At 34.2% G+C, this 24,490-nt stretch overlaps 3 protein-coding genes across 7 annotated transcripts in view; all 3 read right to left on the reverse strand.

Moving 5' to 3' along the window:
- Nucleotides 1-2,213, reverse strand: part of LOC110466994 — a 44,043-nt gene extending 41,830 nt beyond the window's left edge. The window contains exon 1 of the mRNA XM_021523878.1: nt 1,731-2,213. The gene's annotated coding sequence lies outside the window, so the exon portion shown is untranslated. The remainder of the gene's footprint in view (nt 1-1,730) is intronic.
- Nucleotides 2,214-5,484: 3,271 nt separating this feature from the next.
- On the reverse strand, nt 5,485-12,604 carry LOC110467369 (caspase-3-like). The gene is made up of 6 exons (XM_021524523.1): nt 12,532-12,604; nt 9,686-9,766; nt 9,193-9,276; nt 8,477-8,779; nt 7,854-8,052; nt 5,485-6,710 (listed from the first exon to the last, which is right to left on the reverse strand). Exons 1-6 carry the CDS (start codon nt 12,587-12,589, stop codon nt 6,578-6,580), a joined length of 858 nt encoding a protein of 285 aa, XP_021380198.1. The 5' UTR covers nt 12,590-12,604; the 3' UTR covers nt 5,485-6,577.
- LOC110467135 lies at nt 12,560-24,490 on the reverse strand. 5 transcript variants are annotated; one of them, XR_002464828.1, is made up of 13 exons: nt 24,392-24,490; nt 21,532-21,893; nt 21,035-21,276; nt 18,321-18,401; nt 17,943-17,959; nt 17,326-17,373; nt 16,890-16,953; nt 15,728-15,838; nt 15,431-15,520; nt 14,450-14,517; nt 14,045-14,111; nt 12,890-12,930; nt 12,560-12,595 (listed from the first exon to the last, which is right to left on the reverse strand). XR_002464828.1 is itself a non-coding variant. In XM_021524236.1 (12 exons), the coding sequence occupies exons 2-11, from the start codon at nt 21,873-21,875 to the stop codon at nt 14,070-14,072; spliced, it is 1,107 nt and encodes a 368-aa protein (XP_021379911.1). In that variant the 5' UTR covers nt 21,876-21,893; nt 24,392-24,490; the 3' UTR covers nt 12,818-12,930; nt 14,045-14,069. The 5 variants fall into 5 exon arrangements, 4 of the variants coding, with proteins under 4 accessions (XP_021379911.1, XP_021380080.1, XP_021379791.1 ...); XM_021524236.1 differs by lacking the exon at nt 12,560-12,595 and having other exon boundaries at nt 12,818-12,930; XM_021524405.1 differs by lacking the exons at nt 12,560-12,595; nt 12,890-12,930 and adding an exon at nt 13,513-13,600 and having other exon boundaries at nt 24,402-24,490.

Raw genomic sequence — 24,490 nt, forward strand, 5'->3', positions numbered from 1 at the left:
TACCACCTAGACACCCAACATTTGGTACACCAACACCAATCTGGTATTCCTACCACCTAGTCACCCAAATCTGGCGTACCAACATCAAACCTACAAACATTAATCTGGTGTTCCTACCACCTAGTCACATAAATCTTGCGTACCAACATCAAACCTACAAACATTAATCTGGTATTCCTACCACCTAGTCACATTAATCTTGCGTACCAACATCTAACTTACAAACATCAATCTGGTATTCCTACCACCTAGTCACATAAATCTTGCGTACCAACATCAAACCTACAAACATTAATCTGGTATTCCTATCACCTAGTCACCTCAAATCCGGTGTACCAACACCAAACCTACAAACATTAATCTGGTATTCCTATCACCTAGTCACCTTAAATCCGGTGTACCAACACCAAAACTGAAATTACTACCAACATGGACATATTGGCCAGTTTTCAAGTATTTTGGTAATGCACTAACTAGGCATATGTTTGAGATACACCTACTATTCTTATCAATAGTGTATAAATACAAACTAATCATACTGACGGACTGCCTGGAAACTGCATATCATATGTAAAGTAATATATGATACATGTAAGTATTTATTTGATGGAAATTATTATGGAAATAATTTAGGATATAATGAATATGACAATAATATATAAATATTAGTTAATGGTTTTTTCTTAAGAAGCTAGAAAATATATGATGTTATTTTCTAGCTTCTTAAGAAAAAACCATTAACTAATATGTATATATAATTGTCATATTCGTTATATCATAAAATTATAGATGATTTTATCTAATACACAAGCATGAAGCAAATTTAAGATTACGTAGATACATACACACTTATGGCAGACTCGTATTTAGAAGAACGCCAAATATAATGATTAGGATGTGATACAAGTAATGGAGACCAACAAACGCACAAAAAACAAATCAGAAATTTCCAGCGAGGTATGATCGTCTTGATGTACAATTGTAGAAAAATCGAGAGGTAAATATAACACGGGTAAAATTAACATTAACAAAGCATTCATACAGGTAAACATTCACATGTAACATGTCACAGGTAACATTAAGTTAGATCAATATATCTCCTCGCCATACAATATCGTTTTGATTAATGAAACTACTCCTATCTGTAATATTTCTCCTGATTCTTTATTCAATATTTAATGTATGCTAATAAATGGTCTTTTTGCGATACATAAATATGAACAAAGTTTTCGCGGGATATGTCTTGCCGTGTCAACTTTATATGTCAATGAAGAAAAACAACAACTAATTGCTAATGTTTGACGAAGCTGCCGTCGCTGTCATCAGAAAGACACTACATTCATTAGTTGTACTATATATCGCCCCTTCGTCGAGGTAAGACAAAAATCGGCAGGGTACACAATTTGTATGACAAATGAATGACCTTTTTTTCTCAATTGAGTATGAACAGGTGCCCGGGTATTGTATGTAATGAACATGTTGATATGTATACGTATTGTAGTTTATGAAGTTACACTCCACTAGTTTTTACATACTTCATATTTATATCATCTTGTATGTTTGTAATAATTTGTTTATGTTGAAAAGGTTCTACAATGGGTGGTCCTTTACAATATTACATAATACTCACATATGTACACAAACGACAGTATATGCAGTGATAGTTACGTATGAAAACTTCCTCTAAACTTTTACTTAACTGTTTTTAAACTAAAATGTGATATTCTTACCTGTACCGGCACAACATCCGACAGTTTACAGTGATATACTAATCCATCACGGGCCTTAGTGTTAGATAACGTTACATATTAATCCAAGACGTGTTAACACACAAGCTGTATTTCTCCGAAATGAATTAGGAAGTCTCACATCCGGGTAGAGGTAGGCTATAATGTATAATGTCTATTTTTAGACACGTGCTGTCAATTAGATGTGCATATCGATGAATTGTCTGTTCCTTTAATAAGATTATATTTTAAGATAAAAGAACATGTACAGAGATTAATACAGGTAGTGAGCCATTTAGACACTCGGATGTTTGTGTACGATATTGATAGTAATATGTCTATGTCTTGTATACTTAATTGATCTAGTTGCTCCTACCTGTAAAAGGTTTGTCGAACAGGCGAATTTCATTGGCTGAAAGTCTGTTAACGCTACACGAGAAAAATGGCTAATGTATATCTCTATGACTACCGGAGATTACAGTGAAATTCGTTCCTGACAGAAAACATATAGAAAGATATTTAAAACAAACGTTAAGACAGATATATTCTACTTGTATCAACAGCCTTATCGCAGAACTTATATATATATATATATATATATATATATATATATAAAAACTTGTTTTAAAACTATTTTATGCAGAGTATGATATGGAAAATAATCACTAGAATCTCGAAGAAATATAACCTTTTTTTTTAAACAGAAAATTTGTTTTTAGACACAGAAAGCTTAACTAAGTAAACATATAACTGCACCATACATGACTAATTCGAGTTATTATAAATACCCTCTGAAGTAGCTGTCATTTGTCTATTGTTTACCCTCATGTTTTTGTGTTTTACGTGTTTTAAGAGGGAACTAAGTCCTATGCCCTTCCTCTGTGTCATCTGTGCTATCATTTTGTCCAGTTTGGTATTCAGTTCTTGGTTTCCCAATTGTAGGCTGAATAAAATTAATATATTTATTACTGCATTCGGAGTTTCATATTAACAGAACTGAAAGAATCAGGAATATCGGATTGGAAATCTACATCTACACTTATTGTTACAAGAACTTAACTCTTTGATGTTTGATGTTTAAAGATACCTGTCTCATTTCAGTATTATTACTGAAGCATTCCACTGTATTTGTCATAGTTACCTCGCCTTAGGTTCAATTTTGATAGAATGTAGACTTGTAAGAGAAACTACCGCTGGTCAGGTAGCTAAATCAGTTAGGGTGCGCGTTCCAATCTCGGCCTGGCACCGTCGCAACTTTACTCTCAGAACATTGTTGCTGACATCTTGTTTGTTTAGATCATCTTTTGTTTTTTTTCTTAAAAGTTTCACGAGGTATGAGTTCCTTTCATAAATGATCTATTAATGCTTTTGTCAACAGTGACAACGTTACAGAGAAAATAAACATGAACATCGACAACAAGATCAAAACATGGAATATATTTAAGAATGATATGATATGAGATTAAAAAACAATTATCAAACAAATTAACTGAAGATGAAGAACATACATCAATTCCTTCGAAAAATAGTCATTTTAATTGTTTCAACGGAAATAAAGAACTTTAAGAGAAAAAAGAGAAAGAAGTAAACCCCTTTTATAGATTTTTTAACTATTTTATAGATAAAGAAAGAAGTGAACCCTTTTTTGTATTGTTAATTAGATATATATATATTTACACATATACATGATATTAAATGTACTATGCTTTGAATGTAGGACAGTTCATACCTCATGTTGAATACCTCTTTTTTTTAAGATTTTCATTTCATTTCTCCTTGGCTTGATCTCATGGTTCCACGATCTATTTATGGATACACTATATACCCCGATTCCAATATTAGATGTGGTTCTTATGGCTATTGGCAATTTTTACTCTATGATTTCAGTTGTAACATTCCAAAATGTCAGGCTTATTCTCATTTCTGGAATCGTGTTTTTCAAAAGTGATTTAATTTCTTTTTTGTCTTTGGTTTTAGACTTCAATAATTCAGGTACTTTTGTCTCCTTCTTAACCATTTAAACAGTGCAGCTAATGGTTGAGACCTTATCCGTGTTTCCATAACTTAAGAATATTTCTGACTTTTGCAACGTATTTATTTAAGCGGCCATTGGTTGAAATGAATACTGTTTGACTCTTTAAAGTGCGACAGAAGCTTTATAATACTGCAAATATATTTTCATTTTGAAGAAAAAATAGATAAGATGGATCATAAACCCCTGCCTAGCAATTCATTTATATTTAAAACCTCTTTTGTAAGCATTCCTGCGAGTATATTACACGTAATATGTAAAACGATTTATTAATGCGAATGGGTACAACTTTGTTTCAATGACATCATCGTACCAGTCCTGGATCGATTTCATACTAACACGTGAAATGTAGACTAGAACTTAAATAAAATTTCACCGGCCCTATATTTCTTATGCTAACTGATAAGCATAAAACATTGGCTGCCTTGTGTCAACATGTTCTATTTTTGTCACTGTTTAGATGATATGTGAAAAAATGCTTTACGAAGTGAATGGATTACCACAGAAAATATGTAAATGTCATATACAGTGTGGTATTAAGTTCAATTTGAGATATCGCCATATCTAAAATGGTAACTTACAAGTGTAATTTCCCGAAACATAGCCAAAATAAGAAATTGAATGAATGCATAACTATTATTCGACGTTTATTATATATGATGTTGATCTAACATTTATATGTATATGTTTCACGTCTCTTACAACACTGAGAGGGCCACTTTTAATGCTTCACCAAGCGTGTTTTTACACCTTCGCAATATAATCCGTTGAATTAACAACCGCTGAATTAACAAACAAAACAATTTTCATACTTTATTAATATTTTTGTATTAAGTTTGTCAGCAGTAGGTATACGTGTTAAAAGACAACGACATCATTAACTTAATCATTCTTTGCTTCATTTAATGTAATAAATAGACTATTTAATGGTTTTCCGATGAACGTCAAATAAAAACAATTATGAATTCGACGTAAAGGAAGAACATTTCTAAAAATTTCGTTGTTTGATACAGTAAGCCAAAGTTAGCACTGCTACTGGTTCTTGATCATTAGTTGAATTTAATATTTTGAGCAAATATACATTTGTGCGTGATAGTAAATTTATTGACATTTTTATTTCGTATTTCGAACTTATTATCGAAGTAATAAACTAAAATATCGTTTGTTTATCGTGAAATATTCATTTTTGCTGAATAGGAAACAATTAAATTTTAGTTATGACATGATAAAATTGTTTCATCTCACGTCTCACAGTTTTGTCAAATGCGTATAAAACTGTCACATACGTGCATTACAATATTAGTTATACATGTTAAAACTATGTGAATCATTAAAGAGCGCAAGCAAATTTGTAGTGTTTACAGAAAAAGATATTTTATGATAAAATAAACCCGATGTACAGTTGAGGTATAGGTAGCTAAGTCTTTAGCCCCCGTCCCTCAGTACACAATATTTATGGTAAAAACATATTCCGAAATGGGTTTCTGTCATTGAGTATATATCAGTGAGTATGAGGATAATTAATTTGATTGTAAACGGTTAATGCTAGGTTTGGTTTGTGTTTGGTTTGCTTTGGTTTAGCATTGTGTAACGTCCTATCAACAGCTATGATAATTTAATGACCCCCCTCCCACCCCTTGTGTGCAAGATGCATGCGTGTGGTGTATGCGTGTGTGCTTTGGGAGGCTGTGATATGTTCGTGTTTGTCTCCTTGTGATAGCGCGGAACTGATGCCGAATTTATAGTGCTACCTCACTGAAAAATACTGCCGAAGCCAGTCGTCCCACTCCTAAATTGCTGAGAGTTAAGCAGGAGAAGAAACTACCCTTTTTACAGGCTCTAGTATGTCTCGGCCAGGGGACAGAACCCAAAGCCTTCCTCACAGGGGCGAACGCTCAACAAATTTCGACATAGGCCAAGATTCCCAATCTCTCTACTTTCGTAACTGTCTAACGTTTAAATTTTTACAGTTTAGACAATTTTCCTCAGCAACATTCAGGGATGTTTTAACATGGCTATCAATTATGTGAATCAAAGACACTTTTTGAATTTTTGAGGGCTATATGTGAATGGTTTACCTCAGGTGGTACAGGTGCATTCGTTGTTGTTTGAAAACCTTAGTGGACACTATGAAAAAAATCCTATGCGACCTTATCACTTATAAAGTTTTACAAACATACAAAGCAAAGGACTATGACAACAAAAACATGGATACAGTGATAATTGATAATCGCTATACTTTAGTTGGATATCTAACAAGATGAAAGTATTACGTTGCATTCTTATTTTCACTATAAAATTTCAACCTTGGATTTTTTCACAGTTATCAGACTAACGATACCAGACTGGAATTGTTATCGTACATTTTTCAAATTCTGTACGAGTTCGCACTTTTTGAAAACAATCACAAAATCAGGATACTAAATACCATTGAATTGTTATGATCTAAGCTCCTAGGCTATACTAAAACTAAAAATAACAAGAAAACACGTAAATACATTAGGAATAAAATCGAGCAAAGATCAATTATTAGTTAAACTACAAGCGAACATAAAAAGTACAAATACAAGTATACTAAAAATGACACAATTATCCAGCCCTCATACTAAAGTGTATTGCTTTAAGTAAGTAAGGTAGTGTTGTTAAAAGTGATTGAAGTAAATTGTATGAATCTTACACTTTAAGAATAATACATATTGATTAACATGTGAATTAATATACACACTCAAATGAGAAAAGTAATAAAAACTATAACAAAGTAATACACGTTAATGTGATCTGCACACAGTGCTCAGACGATATTTTTGTACGGGTAACTTTAGATGAAATTGATCTTTGCCGTCAGAGTTGAGTGAAGCGAAGGTGTTTGAATGTAATCACGGCCGTCCTTCCTTGTGATTCGCCTTGACATTTTCTTGTTCACGTCCTCAAGGATGGTCATGAAATCCCACCTACATGTGTTTAAATAAATCATCTAATTAATTTAAAGAAAATACAGTATGGTACTTCCAGTAACGTGGTAAAATCCGGGCCAAAGTTGAAATTACCTTTTCATAATTATTGTAAAATAGATAAAGTTTATATCTTTTACTCTCTTTACCTGTAAAATAATAATACAAAAAACAATCAGGTGTACATCTTATCCCTTTATTAAGCTATGCCTTCAGATTTATCCGGCGTGATTGAGACTTCTGAATGAAAATTTATATTTTGTCGTGTTATGATCAAAATCCAGTAAGTTAATACATAAATATTGGTCTTCTCAGCCACTTTTATAACGCATCAGCATATTTGGAAAATATCTTTTACTAGCTATTAAACAAATACGCGTGTAATGCACTTAAACACTTTATCTTTTTTATCTTGTTCTTTCTCGACAAAATGAAATTACTGATATATATTTAGATATATAGCCGTCCAGACATTATGGTCCCAACAAGCATTAAATGTTTTGGGCGTAAGTAAGATCCTCTCACTACGCAAATCACCTTAGGAATAGGAGTTCAGCCAGATCTACTGACTAGTCATATTACTTTTATATATATATAAATTTCGTTGAAAAATATTCGGTCGTTCAGAAGATATCAGTACCCAGTCAAGCATTATAAGCATTTCTACTTTTTGAGAACCAGTACTTATATTGATTATAACAGAAGGAAGTGGGAATATAAGATGAACACACACATGATTTCACTTTTATTTGGTAATAGATACAGTATGCCACATTACTCTGCATCAATTCCAAGTTATATTGTTAGTGAGAGCGCCGTTAACTAATGACGCCCAATTCATTCTTGTCAAACATAGCAGTGAAGTTCTCGAAATTCGAAAGAAACATGGTCCCTTTAGTGATGAGACAGGGCGTAACAGAGAACGTGTGGACAGACTTCTGTTGCGATGGACAATTACGGCACACTGCGTTATCATAGATGTGGCATTTTAACGAGTGTGAATTTGTGGTTTTTGTTGTAGTTTTGTCGGCATTTCTTTTTCAATAATGTCGTTAAAAATGAGACATTTATCATAAAACATAGTATATGAAGTGTTTGAACAGGTATTCATAAAAACGACCGTTGTCTAAACGTGTATGTTACCTTTGCCCGTGTTGATCTAATGCATCCGCCAGTGTCTGTATGAAGAAGGTTCCGTCGCGTGGCGACCTGAGCGATGAATACCCCGGGCAAGTACTATTAACTATGACAAAGTCTGCTGTGTCCCCATGATACCCGGTGTTCGTCGTTGGTCTAAGAACTCGCGCTGCAAAAGGAACAATATCTTCCTCCACATCACCACCTGTAGTAAAATAAGTCTTGATATAAAATACGTTTTAGATAAATCAAAATCTTTTTTTACTTATTAAGATATTAAGCAGATGGCAAAATTGGCCGATGGAAAGGAGTTCATAGTGGATCATAAGTTAGACATAAAAGTTGCGTATATCTATTATATATTGAGTAATCAGTACATTTCTAAATTACGTAACCCTTTTTGTTTCAGATATGTTGAAGGAATACTTCCTCTAGATCTAATTCGTCCTTTAAGACTTTAAGACTAATTTCATTTATACAACATATAATCAATACAAGGAAACCGATAATATGAATTCAAATATTACATACAAAACGCATCATAAAAACAATATTTCCGTTTTTGAAGAAAATCATCCGTTTGTTAAATGATACGCCTTTCTTATTGATCAATTGAAGGCAAGACCTACATAGTTGTCGTTTTTTCCCTTGGCAAGCTTGTATGATGATTATCTTTGGCTTTCCAGCCAGAGATCGGCAATATGATGATTGTAGGTATTTCGTCAGTTCCTCTATGTCGACAGGCTCCCACCAGTCTCTACCAATCACCTGACCTTTGCTGCCATGCGTCAGCACACATAGGACAAAGCAATCGAAGTTTGTATGATCTTTGTTGCCTGTTTCTGAAAGCAGACGTACTAGCTCCAATGCGGACAAGTTGTTACATAGCTCTGTTTCGAATTTTAAGCTGGAAAAGGTTTTCATCAATCTGTCTGTAAACGACAAACATCATCAAATTAGAAACATTGTAAGAAAAAAAATACAACTTATTAATCAATGCAGTTTTATTGTTTAATATAGCATAAAAATACTACCAAGTTAATTTGTATATGATGACATATGGCGTAAATAAGTATAATTAATTCAATAGTGACTTAAATAAACAATGTTAACTATTCTTCTGTTTAGATGGAATCCGCAAACGCTATGCTCGGCGGACTTTCTGCTGTCTTTGTATTCATATTTGTAATTGCAACATGGTATTAACTACGGTAGTAAATGTCTGTCTTTGAAGTATGAGTCACTTGTGAAGATTAACGACGATAATAAATGCATACATTCTCCACCTCAATAAGATCCTTTACTTGAGATGTACTTACTATTTAGAGCTAAAATAGCACAGTACCTGCATCAATATTTGATCCCTTACGTTCGTGAGTCCGACCTTGCGAATTCTTAAACGTTTGATTATTTACAACGAGGCATTTTCCTGAAAATATACAGTAAGTTAGTTAGTTTACACCACTTTACTATGTTTTATTGCTTTAGTTATTAAAAGTGGGAAATGTAGATTTTCCCCTGTCTAGCATGATACACATAACATACAATATTTTGTACTACATGAGTATTATATAAAAACAATACCAGCAGAAACCTTAACAGCCAAAAGACATATATAAAATGATTACCCTTTTCTAGGCATATTTTTTAAAGCATTGCTAGAAAAGGTCATATTTGTTCGAGTGGTTATCAAAAGGAGATAGAAAGCTGACATGAGAAGAGTCATAGTCGCACAATTCACTTTTATAAACACTTTATGTATGTACAGATACTCGACTTCATATCATATATTATACTATTACACTACAGGTTTGATAAACTGGATGAAAGTAATGTACCTCGAGGTTCGGCGCTCATTGTATACTTGTATACTGGAGGAGGTCGTGGGAGTTGTTTTTCACGTTCAGAACTAACGTATCCTAAAACAAAAACAAGAGGCCAATGGGCCTGCATCGCTCACCTGCTATTAATTTAGCATATGTAACCTTAAAAGTGATCTTAGATAAAGCTACGCACACAATATCAGTGTAAATAACAATAAGTCAATCAAAAAACAAAAACCCTTTTTCTCAGCATGCAACTTGCAAAATATCACCACCCTAGATCTGGTGTTAATTGAGATTAGATCATTTAAAAGTATATACAATTTTGACTAAATGTGGCCTTGAAAATGGGCCAAGGTCATTCAAATGAAAAAGGTTTGATAACCCTTCATCCAAGCATGTTACTGGCCAAATATCCTTACTGATTTTGAACATATTTGGACCTTGAATCGGGTTGAAGGTATTTCATTTGAACAAGTTTTATAGCCCTTCAACCTAGGTTGCTACTGGCGAAATATCATCACCCTGGGCCGTTTTGTTATTTAGGAGAAGTCGTTTAAATATTTTTAACATATTTGATCCCTGTGACATTGAATAAAATTAAAGGTCGTTAATTTTAACAAAGTTGGTAGCCCTTTATCCTAGTATGCTACTGGCCAGATATCAACAATCTTGGCCTTTTGGTTATTCAGAAGTCGTTTAAACATTTTAAACATATTTGACCCCTGTGACCTTGAATAAAAGTCAAGGTAATTTATTTTTTACAAACATGGTAGCCAATCATCCAAGCATGCTAATGGCCATCGCGATTCTGGGCCTCATGGTTATTCAGAAGTCGTTTAAAGATTTAAACATATTTGATCCCTATGACCTTGAATATAATTTAAAGATATCAATTTGAACAAACTTCGCAGACCTTCATCCAAGCATGCTACTGGTCAAATATCAATATTCTGGGCCTTTTGGTTATTCAGAAGTTGTTCAAATGTGTTTTAGACATATTTGACCCCTGTGGCATTGACTATGAGGGAAGGTCATGCATTTGAACAACCTTGGTAGACTTTCATTCCACCATGCAACTCACCAAATATCATCACCCTCGGCATTTTGGTTATTCAGAAGATGTTTAAAGTTTTTAACATATTTGACCACTGTGCCCTTGAATATTGGTGAAGGTAATTTATTTGAACAAAGTTGGTAGTCCTTCATCCAAGCATGCTACTGACCAAATATCACCATCCTGGTCCTATTGGTTATAAAGAAGTAGTTGTTTAAAAGTGCTTTAAGGCAACCGACCCCCTGTGACATTGAATATGAGTTAAGGCCATTTATTCGACAAAATTGGTAGCCCTTCCTTCAAGCATGATATTGGTTAAATATCATCATCCTGGGCATTTTTATTATTCAGAAGAAGCTGTTTAAAGTTTTTAACATATTTGCCCCCTGTGGCATTGTATATGAGTGACGGTCATTTATTTGAACCGACTTGGTAGCCCTTTATCCCAGTTTGCTTCTGGCCAAACATTATCACCTTACGCCTTTTGGAAGAAGCTGTTTAAAGTAAAATATTGACGCTAGACGACGGACGCCGCGCCACGGCATAAGCTCCGTCGTGCCAGGTGAGCTTAATATAACATGACAAATCGTTAAGTTTATTGAAATATGAAATAGAAATATATTCTATTAAAGTTGGATTGTAATTGGTTTTAATGGTGATTTTACTAAATTCAAACGAGCTTTTTTTCGCAAGGACGCAAATTATCATAACCTATAACATTTTACAATTTTACATAGGAAGTTTTTTTTTTTTTACAATTAGGATAAATATACTATCCATTAGGTAAAACAAAAGAATACAAAATGCTTACAATAATAAAACTGGCTATAGATATCTTTGAAATATGAAAAAACCCTGCGATATTAACAATACCAGCTTCAGATCGAATCCTTGTAATGTCACCTTCTTCAACTCGGGGTGGTGACAACAAACCAACACGTCACACTTATGAGCATGGTATTGAGTATCGAACTTTGTATCCAACCAAGAGAGGGACAAATTCCAAACGAAAGCATGAGGGCGGCCATAAAACCCGACTGGAGCCTCATTATCTATTATTCGAAGAAACCCTTCAATTATAATCTTATTCCATCGATGTTCAACTATTTATACACAATCGTGATATTTGGAGGAAGCATTTGTATATCGAAATGACTGTAACATCTAAACACCATAGATCGAGTATCACCACCAAGAAGAAGAATGTTCTTCCTCGTAAATCGAAATTCCCGCGCGTCATTCAGTTAAGTAGGAAGCAGTGATCGAGGCAAATAAGTTAAACATAGTTATTCAAAAAATTACCCGATGTGATATGGCCTGTTTATAACTAACAGATGTTTATCAGCACATTATTAACTACTTCTGTAATAATTCGGATAAACCTGTTTTACTTAGTAACGTGACAATGCATGTGCATATAAAACTTTGTCAACATTGCACTTAAATCAGTTAGAGTTGTTTTATAGTATATTACTAGTTTTGTAAAATAACTCTAACTGACGGTACTATATTATACAAAGGAAGTTTTATATTAGCAAAACTGACAGTCAACGGGAGATAATTTCCAACTTTACTTGCGTTCGTCTGTTCATTTTCAATCAAACTTACTTGTAAATAAACGTTGTCCTCACGAATCACACAATAACTTCATACCATAGTGTGAAACCAACATGAATAAAATAATATATCGGTATTACTGGCTGTGTACGTCAAGTACGTTCTACATCCGAGACATTTTGTAATAAAATATGATAATTAATGTTTATAAAATTGTTGACGTTTACAAAGTACGATAACTAATTACCACTGGAAGGATCTTCAGTGTGTCCCAGGAACGTCGCTCCTGGAGTTGGCAGAGACATAACTGGCTGAATAAGAATTTAAATTCGTGTTACTTATAGAGTTTCTGTATTTGAATATTGTCATTAGATAACCGGATGTTTTAAGAAAACAGTAACAAAATACAGACCACCGCGAAAAGCAAAAGCGCCTTTAACACGCATGATAACGTTCTAACTTCATGATGTATAGCTTCAACAAGGCTTTTCATCGTGGTTTTTCGAGAAATATCTGTAGACGGATTTTAGAATATTAATTCGTTATCTTTACCTTAAATATGTGGAAAATTAAATTTGCGAAAAACATTATTGAGAATTGGCTACCTCCATCGGTGTTATTTCTTTGGACTCCTTTTTGTCTTTCACTGTAAAAGATGAGAGCAGAAAATAGCAAAATAAAAAAGGGGAAGAAAAAAACAATGTATAAATATATGGTACTTTTTGCATTTTGATAATAATGATTAATGTGATAGAATGTTTCTATCAACTGAATGATTTTGTGGATATGGAGATGTGACGAAACATATGTATGTGTATATGTTTGTTTTATGGTGAAAGACATATCAATAGTTTGTCTTTTTGACCTGATAGATGATAACAAGATAATATTAGTGAAGGAATATGGAGTTTGAACCTGAAAGTGTCTAAAAGAATAAATGATGCATATGAAGCTGAAATTATGTATTATTCTACATTAAGAGAGGGATCCAATTGCCCCTCAATTCAGGTCTTCCTTTTTTATTTGTATCAGAAAATACGGCCTCAATTCTTGAGTTTATTTGGTATCTTGTCAAATTGTGCTTCTTATTTAGCTTATATAACGTAATATTGCTCAACATGATGCAGTTGATTCCTTCACACCGGACATCCATACATATGTACCTCGTCATGTTTAAGGTTTGGTTCGTACCGATGTCAGGGAGATTAATGGAAATATCGTATTACGTTTCTCACTGGTTGATAACTGAGGTTCCGTAAGCCCACATGCCATTTCGTTGAGCACCTCTCTATCCATCTGATCACGAACCTTAGTGTCTAATAAATATCAACAGAGATCGTCACAGTGCCATGTGGAAGGACAGTTTGAGTTAAATATTAGTTAAGATACCAAACAAACATTTGTCAATTGGAACATTTTTGCTTGCAGTTATTTTTTAAGTATTATTGAGGTTCATTACAAAGTGAGTACGGAGCTAAAAGAGGTTGAGGAAGTGGTTGTTAACTAAATCTAGTGAAAATGCTATATTAGCCAGCATGTTATCGAATTGAAAACGGAAGAAAATGTTACAATAATTACATTGTTATCAATTACAACAGTGTGTGTGTCGGTGTTACCATATAGGGTATTTTTAATAACCATAACCTTTTCTAAACATTATCCATCTCCCCACGAAAAGAAAATACCTCGCCTTATTCCCTGAACTTCAAGCTCTTGTAAGTTAACAGCCATTCATTGCTGTTTAAAAATGATTTTATTACCATCGCAATTTGACTGTTCAAAGTATCACAGGAAGGACGCTCCTTGTGGTGGCAAAGACACAATTTGCTGAAAAAATAAATTAGTTTAACTTAAGATTTTCTTCATCAAATGGTTTTTATCTGATAATATTCTAATAATTCAGCTGATGATAGAAAAAAAATAGAGAACCTGATACAATGTGTACCTGTGTTATTGAATACATTGAATAAATGAAAAATATAATGGTATAGGAGAGGTACGTATTTCGTAATTATACATCTGTAAACATATTGTCATAAATGAAGAAAGGCTTTGATGCATATCGTTATTCTGACACGCATTTTTATCTGATTCACAATGTATTATCTATACTTCAACACGTGGAAAGTTGTCGTTCATACAAAACTTCATCGAAACTGAGATACCTCCGGTGATGCTACTTCTTGAGTGTCTTTTCCATCTTGGTCTCTTATCGATGAACTTGAAAACCACTCTTTGGAAAATGTAAGAAAAGGAAATAATTAGATAACAAAAATTCATTATTGCAATTTGTCAAGTGTTAAAATTTGACCTTTACTAGTTATGATACAATAGTTACCTACGTTGAGGTCGATCCCTGAGAATTATCATATATCCAAAGGTCAAAGTCCGTGGGAGCATAGTCTTTTGATGGTTGTTAAAGTTTTTTTACGTTCTTGTTAAATTCTACAATATTGATGCAACCAATTTTCAGGTTACGTTATACAAGATCTTGATTTCACACTGTGATATTACACGATGTTGTATTGCCACAGCGACCAAACTTCTTTTTTCACTGGTTTTTATCGCATAATCAAATCGAGGAATTGTAAAATAAAAATGGTTTCCGTACATTACAGCACCATTTAACGTTCTTTAAAATGGCGGCATTATTTAGTTCTCACCTTCATTTTGTCCGACATTGATGCACATTGCAATTATTCAAAAAGTAATACAATGGACTAAAGATGACTTAAGATTCGCAGAAAATTTGAACTGCAGAACCTTATAGTACATGGCCTGAAAACCTTGTGTATCAATAAACTAAGTTTCATTTGGAATGTTATAAACTGTTATATCAAGTTTTTGAGATTTATATACATGTAATATTAATGTATAAATATCTGTTAATTAAGTCTCAGCATATCAAATTGCAAAAAAACCCCAACTGTTATAGACAATAATCAGTGTATCTGGTCTAAGCCAAGCAGACCGCAGAAAAAGATATAAAGAATCTTATACTAATAAGATATCGGTATTTTTAATTCAATATTTTATAAACTACTGCTCCGAAATACGATTTAACTGAGTGCACTTCAACCTATTTTCGTCGAAGATAAAGTTTGATGGAGATTATATCAGGTATATGTTAATTAAGGTTGACTGACTTTTGTCATAGGCTGGTAACATTGGTTCAGGAAGTTCGCATGGCATTTTGCTGAGTAGTTCGCTGTCCATCAGATCTGGAGCTCTTGTGTCTGGCGCAAATGAACACAGAGCAATGTGAAACGGAAACAATTTAGATTGTCAAAAGAAAATGTTTAATACATCTTTAAAATATATAACAAGTTGCAAGTAGCTTTGTAATAGTGTTTATTAAACATTTTGAAAAGTTGAGCACCAAGAATACCTCAATATAAATTTAAAATGTGTAGACTTTTTGTTAAGAAATGAAAAATACAAACCAAAATGTTCTATCGACGCTACAAAGCCCTGCGATGACAAATTTGGCGAATGCTTTGCTGGCGTTTCTTTTCCATATTGTTTTCCTAACAAACTTGACAAATTGTTGAAACCTGAATTAGAAGAAATCAAATTTCAGATATCATACAAGCAATTCTGCATATTCCTGTCACGGGATTAAGAATTCATTTATGGATACCCTACATCAAAGATAAGCTAAATATGCATATTGATGATACAATATATTGTTAATGCTTTCTCCATGAGAAACTTTAATTGATAGCCATACTTTAGTATCATGACATAATTTTTACTCGGAAAATACCATTGAGACATGCTGATTATGTTTGCTCCTTACCGACATACATTCATGGATGTACAAAACAGGGAAAGTGCAACATTACATCATTTCAAAGTTCTTGTAGATATAAATTAACAATAAGAACGGTGAAACCAATAAAACACAGGGATAAAACATTTACTTGTTATTTTTTAGTTGCACTCCTGCAGGTCGGTGATCGAAATAGAATACACCTTCTGTTTGTATCTTAAGAGGCGATTAATGTGGAAACCACCTGCAGAATTAAGGATTTGCTTTTTGCCGTCTACTTGAGGACACAAAAGCGACCAAAATAAATCTGCTTCACAAATTCAATAGTTGGGACCTTAATATTTCTCTCTACTTCTTACTACCTTATATTTCCCAGTCCCTTGCTGGACAATTCCTTACGTTTGACTTTAATGTTGAGCGTTCACCTAGGTGAGAAAGGCAATTGGTTCTGTCCCTAGGACGGGACATACCAAAGTCCTTAAAATGTATACGGTGTAGTTGTTATCCCTGTTCAAGGTTAACATGACCGGGCGGAATGTTGTGCTGGGTACTTTCGGCATGGTATTTCAGTGTGATATCACTATAAAGTCGGCATCAGATCCGGAGACAAGAACAGCAACATACCATGTATCCAGCATACATACACAATTGCACGCATCCACAACATACACGAAGACACGTCAATAAATGAACTAAGCTGTTAATAGGACGTTAAACAAAATACAACCAAACCAAATCAAACCAAACCAAAAGATCCAGTGAGATAGATTCTTCTCAGCTACTAGTACTAAGAAGAAGCAAGATTATTACTAGGATAAGGAAAAACTACCAACCTTGTAGACCCGGAAGGGGGCTCGAACACTCCTTGTGAGGGTAAATTTCCTTTACACATGTGAACTGAAATATAAACGTCCCCGTCGTCAAATTTGTTTGTTTGTTTGTTTGATTTTGTTTAACGTCCTGTTAACAGCTACGGTCATTTAAGGACGGCCTTCCCTGTGTGCATGATGCATGCGTGTAGTGTATGTGTGTGTATTTTGGAAGGCTGCGATACGGATAGACCCAAAACAACATCAAAATTAAAACTATTTACCATATACATGTAGAAAATAACGTTTCAATTACATTTTTTAAGCATATAAAAAAGATTATATTTATATTTAAAAAAGTATGTCCAGAAAACCACGATTTTATTAATCTGAATTCCAGGTGATCATGTTTGATATATTTTGGATTCGAAAAAATTGTTATATGGAGCAGAATACTTACTTGTTTTGAATATTTTAAAACCAACGGTTCTTCCATCATGAAAACCGTCTGTCAATTAAAAGAAACAAAACACAGCAAAAGTGGTAAAATTACGATAAGTCATTCATTTTACTTTCTTATTATTGTTTATCTTAGCTAAAGCAGTTTTATGAAATTTAAATATTACATTATATACTATATTAAATCAAACTATATATTCATGTTTATTAATGTTTACATTCCTGCTCTTGTCTACATATATGTCGATGTTCACATTCATGTCGATGTTCAAATTCATGTTTATATTAAAATTCGTGTCAATTCTTCACATTTAAGTCACATTTACATTCATGCCCACGTTAACATCCATGTTCATATTCATTAATGCCTGATTTGAATCGTAGTCTGTGTTATGTAATACAGTTATAAGTAGAAAATAATTTCATGTCCCCTATTTGAACCCCGACCTGATTATAATCTGCTGTAGGTCAACAGATATAAGCAACTGGGGTCAAGTATCTTACCGAGTGATACAACTACCTTGAAACGGGACTAAAACATTGTGTTCAATACACCGGTATACACGCAATTGGCCTATGTATTTCCATATTATATATGTGTATCAAACCTGTGTTTACCTCTTTGTCCTTGTAAGCTGTAAAAAACAAGAAACAGAGATCAGCTACAGCACATTAACATAACTTTTGAATAAATATGCCAGAATTTTCAAGTTATCAAACATAATGGGCATCTTGAAAGATACACAAAGTAATTTCATACATTAGAGTAACGACATGGGAAAATAGCTGAAACAGTATCAACATCATATACATGAGACATTAAACCTACAGCTGATGTTAATTCGGAACAATTAATAGGAGTTATGGGGTTTCTTTGAGTAATTTAAACTCTTAACAATCAAATATCCGTTTCTTTTTATTTGATAAAATAATTTGGTTGTCTTAACCTTATTTCGTCTTTTTAGTTACAATATATGTTATTTATAGAGAACGCACCTTTGCGGCCTGTGTCGTTGCAATATGATGAACGCATTGAATCGATGGAGGCGTGGAGAGTGATGGCGCGCCTACTTTTGTCTGCAAACATATGTGAAGTAATATGGTATAAAGTGAACCTTCCTGGTCTGGTTTTTCATTTTTGCGAGCTCATGAAATTATGTGGAACATATTTTGAATATCACTTAGAATAATTAAGCCGAGAGCGTGAAAGGTTTAACATAACAGAACGAAATAACAAAACCATCGAAAACACTATTGACATTTGTTTAATAACTTAAATGATGTCCTACTATGACCCTTGTTTAAATAATAATAAATATAGGGTCAATCTCTGTAGGTAGTTAGCAATGCTAATTAAGGATTAATATACAGTTAAAGTATGGGGTTGAGGGATATAGCAAGTTTCTGTTGTCCCGAGACCAGGTCTATTTCCCGAGTCGAAGCCGAGGGAAATAGGCATGGTCAAGGGACACCAGAAACTTGCTATATGCCTCAACCCCATACTTTAACCGTTTTATTATACCGCTACACACTGGATAGATTGTTTTAACTAGAAAATATTTGTAAACCATAAGCTGTATAGCTTCACGTCGCAACTACCCCTTTGTTAGCAATGGAGCCAAATGCTTCCGAGTTCGGTAGCAAGCTCCGCCCACCTCGCGCGTCGCTTCCGAGTTCGGTAACAAGCTCCGCCCAACTCTCGCCTGATTGGCTCGGCGGAAACACCCGAGTGTAGGTGTGTTTTAGTTCCCAGACTAACACACAGGACTAAAACAGTCAGGCAAAAGTGGGGATAAATTCGATTTAACCAATTACTTTTATATAGTGTAAATAAAGTAGAGGTATAATAACTTGAATATAATTTTAATGTTATGGAGATATAACACAAAAAACGGAGTTTACTCTAAATAAACTATGATTAGAGTACACTCCGGTTTTTTGTTGATAGACTCTTTTTCTCTTTGAAATTGCTACGCCGTTGTATCAGCCAATCAAACGCGACGTTACAAACGGCGACGCCATATGGGCTGATAACATAATTGTTTAAGCCAGTTAAAATGCTTGTTACCAGCAAGATGAAATTATTATGCAGTTTAATTTAGATTTGTCGTACACTTGTATCGAGGTTATTGGAAACATCATCATACATTGTTCGGCTTAAATAGAATATAAGAACGGCTTTATCATAATCTTTATGTGGTTGTCAGAAACACTGATGTCTTACAATTACCTCACAAAAATAGGCAAGGATACCCTATGTTGCCACATAATTCTTGTGATTCTGGTGCCAGGATATAGATGTAGAAAAACTTAGGGGTAATACGATAAAAATACACATTATATGTATATGATTATAGTCATCTAGAGTAAACAAGAGGTCCAAGGGCCTTATCGGTCACCTGTGTAATAGTAAAGGTACATTTCATCTTTAAGGTTTAAAAAGTAAATCAGCATGTAAATAAAAAAAACACCGTTAACACACTTAAAATAAGCTATTTTGCTTTTAAGAAATATGATATATGTTCCTTTACATCTGAGGCTCTTTTTTTTATTTTGTTTTTTGTTTTTCAATTTTAGCCATTTTCCCTATTGGCCCCCCCCCCCCCCCCCCCCCCCCCCCCCCCCCCCCCCNTCCTATTGCGTATATCATATTACTGCAATCCAATTATAATTAAATCAAGTTGGAATAAATTTATATAAACTTTAGTGATTTTAACCCCCTTCCTTAGTGACAACGGAAGACCCTGGGGTACTAAATTTTATAATTCAAATAAAGCTACCGAGGATTCTTACATTCATGAATAGTATTTGATTCTAGTACAATTGTACATCTGAGTCTGAGGACCTGCAAGCCCCTGGGGCAAGGCATACTCTTATTTGCACCTACTATCTAATTTACAATATCATCACAGTTAATCGAACCAACTTTGAACGATTTTCTGCTCAAAATGGAAAAAAATACATGCAAAAGTAGTATGTACCCCTTTCTTAAAGAAGAACGGGTGTTCCCCCTTTTACTGTTTTTTTTATTTATTTTCCCTTTGGGGCCCCGCTTTGGAGCCTTGCCGCCTGGGTAGGAACCCGATATTACAATTTGATAGCGTTTTCTACCAAGGATAATTCTGCCAAGTTTGAAAACTTTCCACTCACCAGTTCTTCAGAAGAGGTCAACAATTTTAGAAAAGTTACAGGTCGATGGACGAAAGGTGATCACAATCATTAAATATGTAAACCATTTTTATGGTAAATTTTAAGGAGTGGCAAAGCCTTAACTGAATAAGTTCTCGATAAAGAAGAATCATGAACGTTTTTCACTTTTGTACATACACATTTCATTATATTCTTTTCTAAACCTTTTTGTTTTCACGTCCTCACAACAGAATGGTCATATGGAGACGTATGCCTTGGGAAACACCTGACAGTGTAAAGAAGGAAATAGAAATGAGATGAGGCAGAAGATTAATACTGTTTTCCCGAATGACCCCTTAACGATAGACATAAAAGAACACTCCTGATTTTTCAAGTGGTCCCATACTTTTGACTACATGCATTGACGTACATCATGTTTTATTCTTACCCATTATCTGCAGAAATGATCATTGCAAGTAGTCACTACTTTCTTATAAAAAGTTTCTTAACAGTAAACCGCACTAGATTATGCTATGTTAAGTAGATCAGAAGACACTGATTGACACGTGCTAATAGCTTATCTTCATGGTGACGGATCTTTGACAAGAGGTCCTGGCGTCCAATAAGGTCAACGATCTGGGTGAGCTGTTGAAAGTCATCGTGTTTGAGTTTTACTTCTTTCATCAAGAGACGAAACAAATCAAGGACTGTTTTTATTCTGCTCAGCCTCCCAATCCCTATATCATCATCACTTCTCAATATCTCCAATATTGCTTCCAGGTTTTTATTTGTCAGATCGTACGATAAGGATAGTAACAGACACCTAGAACATATATTTAAGATGTGACAAGTCAGCAAATGGTATTTAAGTTACAGGTTTCATTTACACATCAAGATAAAACATTACATTTTTGCCTTGCGGATGACGTAAGGTTACAGCTTCAGAATCACAGTTAAAAGATGGTGTTCGAGATTTATTTTTTCTTATAAAACTTCATAACATAAAGTATATGAATGGGGGAAACCCTAGAGAGGAAATATGTATATATTCACATGCCGTATAATTAAAATAACTTACCTGAATGCAATCATATTTGTGTGTTGTATGTTGCCATATTTCGTCCTTACATTTTCAGCAGATGAACCAAGATTCATGACGAGGTCAAGTCGGTGTACTCTGTACAAAAGCTCAACCAGAAAATCAAAGTGAGGCTGCTCAAAATCAATCCTCCTTTTTCTCGCAAGCAAGGGGACCAATTCGCTTCCATTTCTGATACCCTCCAGGGAGGCAGATTCTATGTACGGTTCGCAAAGAAATTTGCATCCATCAAGCTCAGTATTATCAAGTTCGTCGAATAATACTTGCACTGACTGTTCCCGTCTTTGAATCAGTTTCCGATGTTCAAATGATTCTGTATCCATCGCAAAGTCTCAAACAGTCTACAAAAGTATGAAAAACAGAAAGATCGTATTTATAGCTCTAGTTCATCAAATTTCTATACAATAGTATTGCATATTGATGTATATTTTCAAGTTTCTTTCCGAACCGAATATTAACAGGAATTAATTTGCACAATACATAAATTTTGGACCGAACTAACTGTCTAACAAAGGGCCTCTTAATAAGTTGACTAATTTAATGTAATAACTGTTTGTATCATTTGTTACCATTTGTTATATATCAAACACAAACCGTTTACAAATTTAGATGTATTTCTAACCCGTGGTTGGTAGTATATAGTGGTGATGCAGTGGCAATTTCACTACTATATCTACTATTTTTAAAGGAATCTCCGATATGTGTTCACAAGTCTTAATATATGGGGGATCTTTTCAGGACTGATAAAAACTGGCATTTTTGGTCAATATGTGACACGTTAAAAAATCTTCAACAAAGTTTCCGAATTTATGAATTCTGTATTGTTAGTTGCACGTTTGCCAGCTTCGTCAATTAAACAAATCCGTAGGCTCTATTTGCAATATATGTCGATCTACCTCACATAGAAACAATCTAGCTGCAATGCATATTGTTAGGTTATTACCATGACAGCAACAATACGAGAAAGATACATGTATGTAGTAAAATCCGTGAGGTATGGTCAAGAAAATATATCGAAACATACTTCTATATATAGATAATAATTTATTTGAGTCTGGCCATTAATTTGCCACTATAGGAATTTGGTTTTGGTGTGGTTTTATATTGTTTAACGTCCTATCACCAGCCGAGGTCATTTAAGGACGTGTCTCCATATGTGTTGTGTAAGCGTGCATGTGTGTATGTGTACCGGAGACAGGGTATGTTGGCGTACTTGCCTCCTTGTGATAGCGCAGTTATGATGCCCACTTTATAGTGCTATCTCACTGAAATTGCATGCCGAAGGCACCCAGCACAGCATTCCGCACGGTCACAGTATACTGACAACGGGTGAACCGGTTGTTGTCATTACCCATTTTGCTGAACGTTAAGCAGGGAATGACAACTACAATTTAAAGAACTTTGGTGTCCCCGGCCTGGGGACAGAACCCATTATCTTGTTCACCTTGGCGAACGCTTAACCTTAAAGCCAAAAGTGAGGTATTGCCAAGTAAGGCGTTAGGAAATGAAAGGATGTAGAAATAGAGAGAAAGATAAAGATCCCAAGTAATTCTGCAGGGGGTTTCTACATTAGTCGCCTATTACGATACATTCGGTAAGTAACAGCAGGAGTATCTGTTTCTCGATCCACGACCTTCACTAAAACAAATGATATTTCGAAAACACACTCATGAACCTTATGTACCCACACCCGTTTTTATCCACATATCTACGTTTATTTGAGCTATATTTAGATGCTATCGTCATATGTCCCCTACATATCATACGGCACAAAGGCGACAATAATAAAACAAATGCAATCTTTTATTACCTTCCCATAAATAGATTGTCACGCAATATAGCTGTGTAATCGACATATACATATATATGAAAACAGATTTCCACAACAAAGCCGAGTCAAACAAAATAGTCTTCAATACTGGGTAATATCAATGTGAAGCACGATAAAGAATGCATCAGAAACTGTTTGTAAACCTAACACGATTTGATAGTTAGAGCTTGGTTGTCCGCCTGTATGACATATTTGTGTAGCAGAATGTCTTTTGACTGACAATCACTTTTATCATTTTTGAATGAGAACAAGCAATATCACGCACACTAATTAAAGTTGGCTCATAGATTTAATTGCTGAGGAGGTCAGGATTAATCACCACAAACAATGACTAACCCCGACCTCTGATGAAACATTCAGCTACAAGGCCTATTATTACGTTATTACAATGGCAGCAACATTATGTATTATAACCCGTTTTATGCGGTCAAGAAAAGATACCGAAACATTCATATATACTTTAATAACCACTGACGAAGATCATTTTTTGAAATAAAGTGGGACACATTCCTGTAACAGAATGCATTTTTATTGAAATTCACATGTAACACTTTTGAATGGAATACACGCAATATACTATTATTCAATCTGGACTATTATATATAATTGCCGATGAGGGCAGTGTTAATCACTTCAAAAACACAGTAAACAGTTACATGAGTTATACTACATGTAACACCAAGACTACGACCACATACACAATGACATTGACAATAATCAGAATGCATAAAACTGTTATACAAACCAATTTAGACACGGAACATGTTGATAAATGGTACAATAACGTTTAGTTACGAGTTATATCAGTCAGAATTGACATCAAAATAGTTATAATACACATTTGGACTTTGTCAGCATAAGTCTATTTAAAGCGAAAGTACAAATTAATGATTTAAAAACAAACACACAAAAAGATTAATTAATCGTCGACTGAGAACAACAAGCGTCGCATTTACATGAGAATTACATAACTTATAATTATAGGAACTGTTCATTGCTAAAACTTACACTTACGGACCATCAAACTGTAGAAATGTCACCTTGGATTTCCAGTGTGTGTCTTTGTGTTTTATCTGGCAGAAGGGACCAGTTAAATAACATCCGGAA

The sequence above is a fragment of the Mizuhopecten yessoensis genome, unplaced genomic scaffold (genome assembly GCF_002113885.1).
Source record: "Mizuhopecten yessoensis strain PY_sf001 unplaced genomic scaffold, ASM211388v2 scaffold213, whole genome shotgun sequence".
Lineage (NCBI taxonomy): Eukaryota > Metazoa > Mollusca > Bivalvia > Pectinida > Pectinidae > Mizuhopecten > Mizuhopecten yessoensis.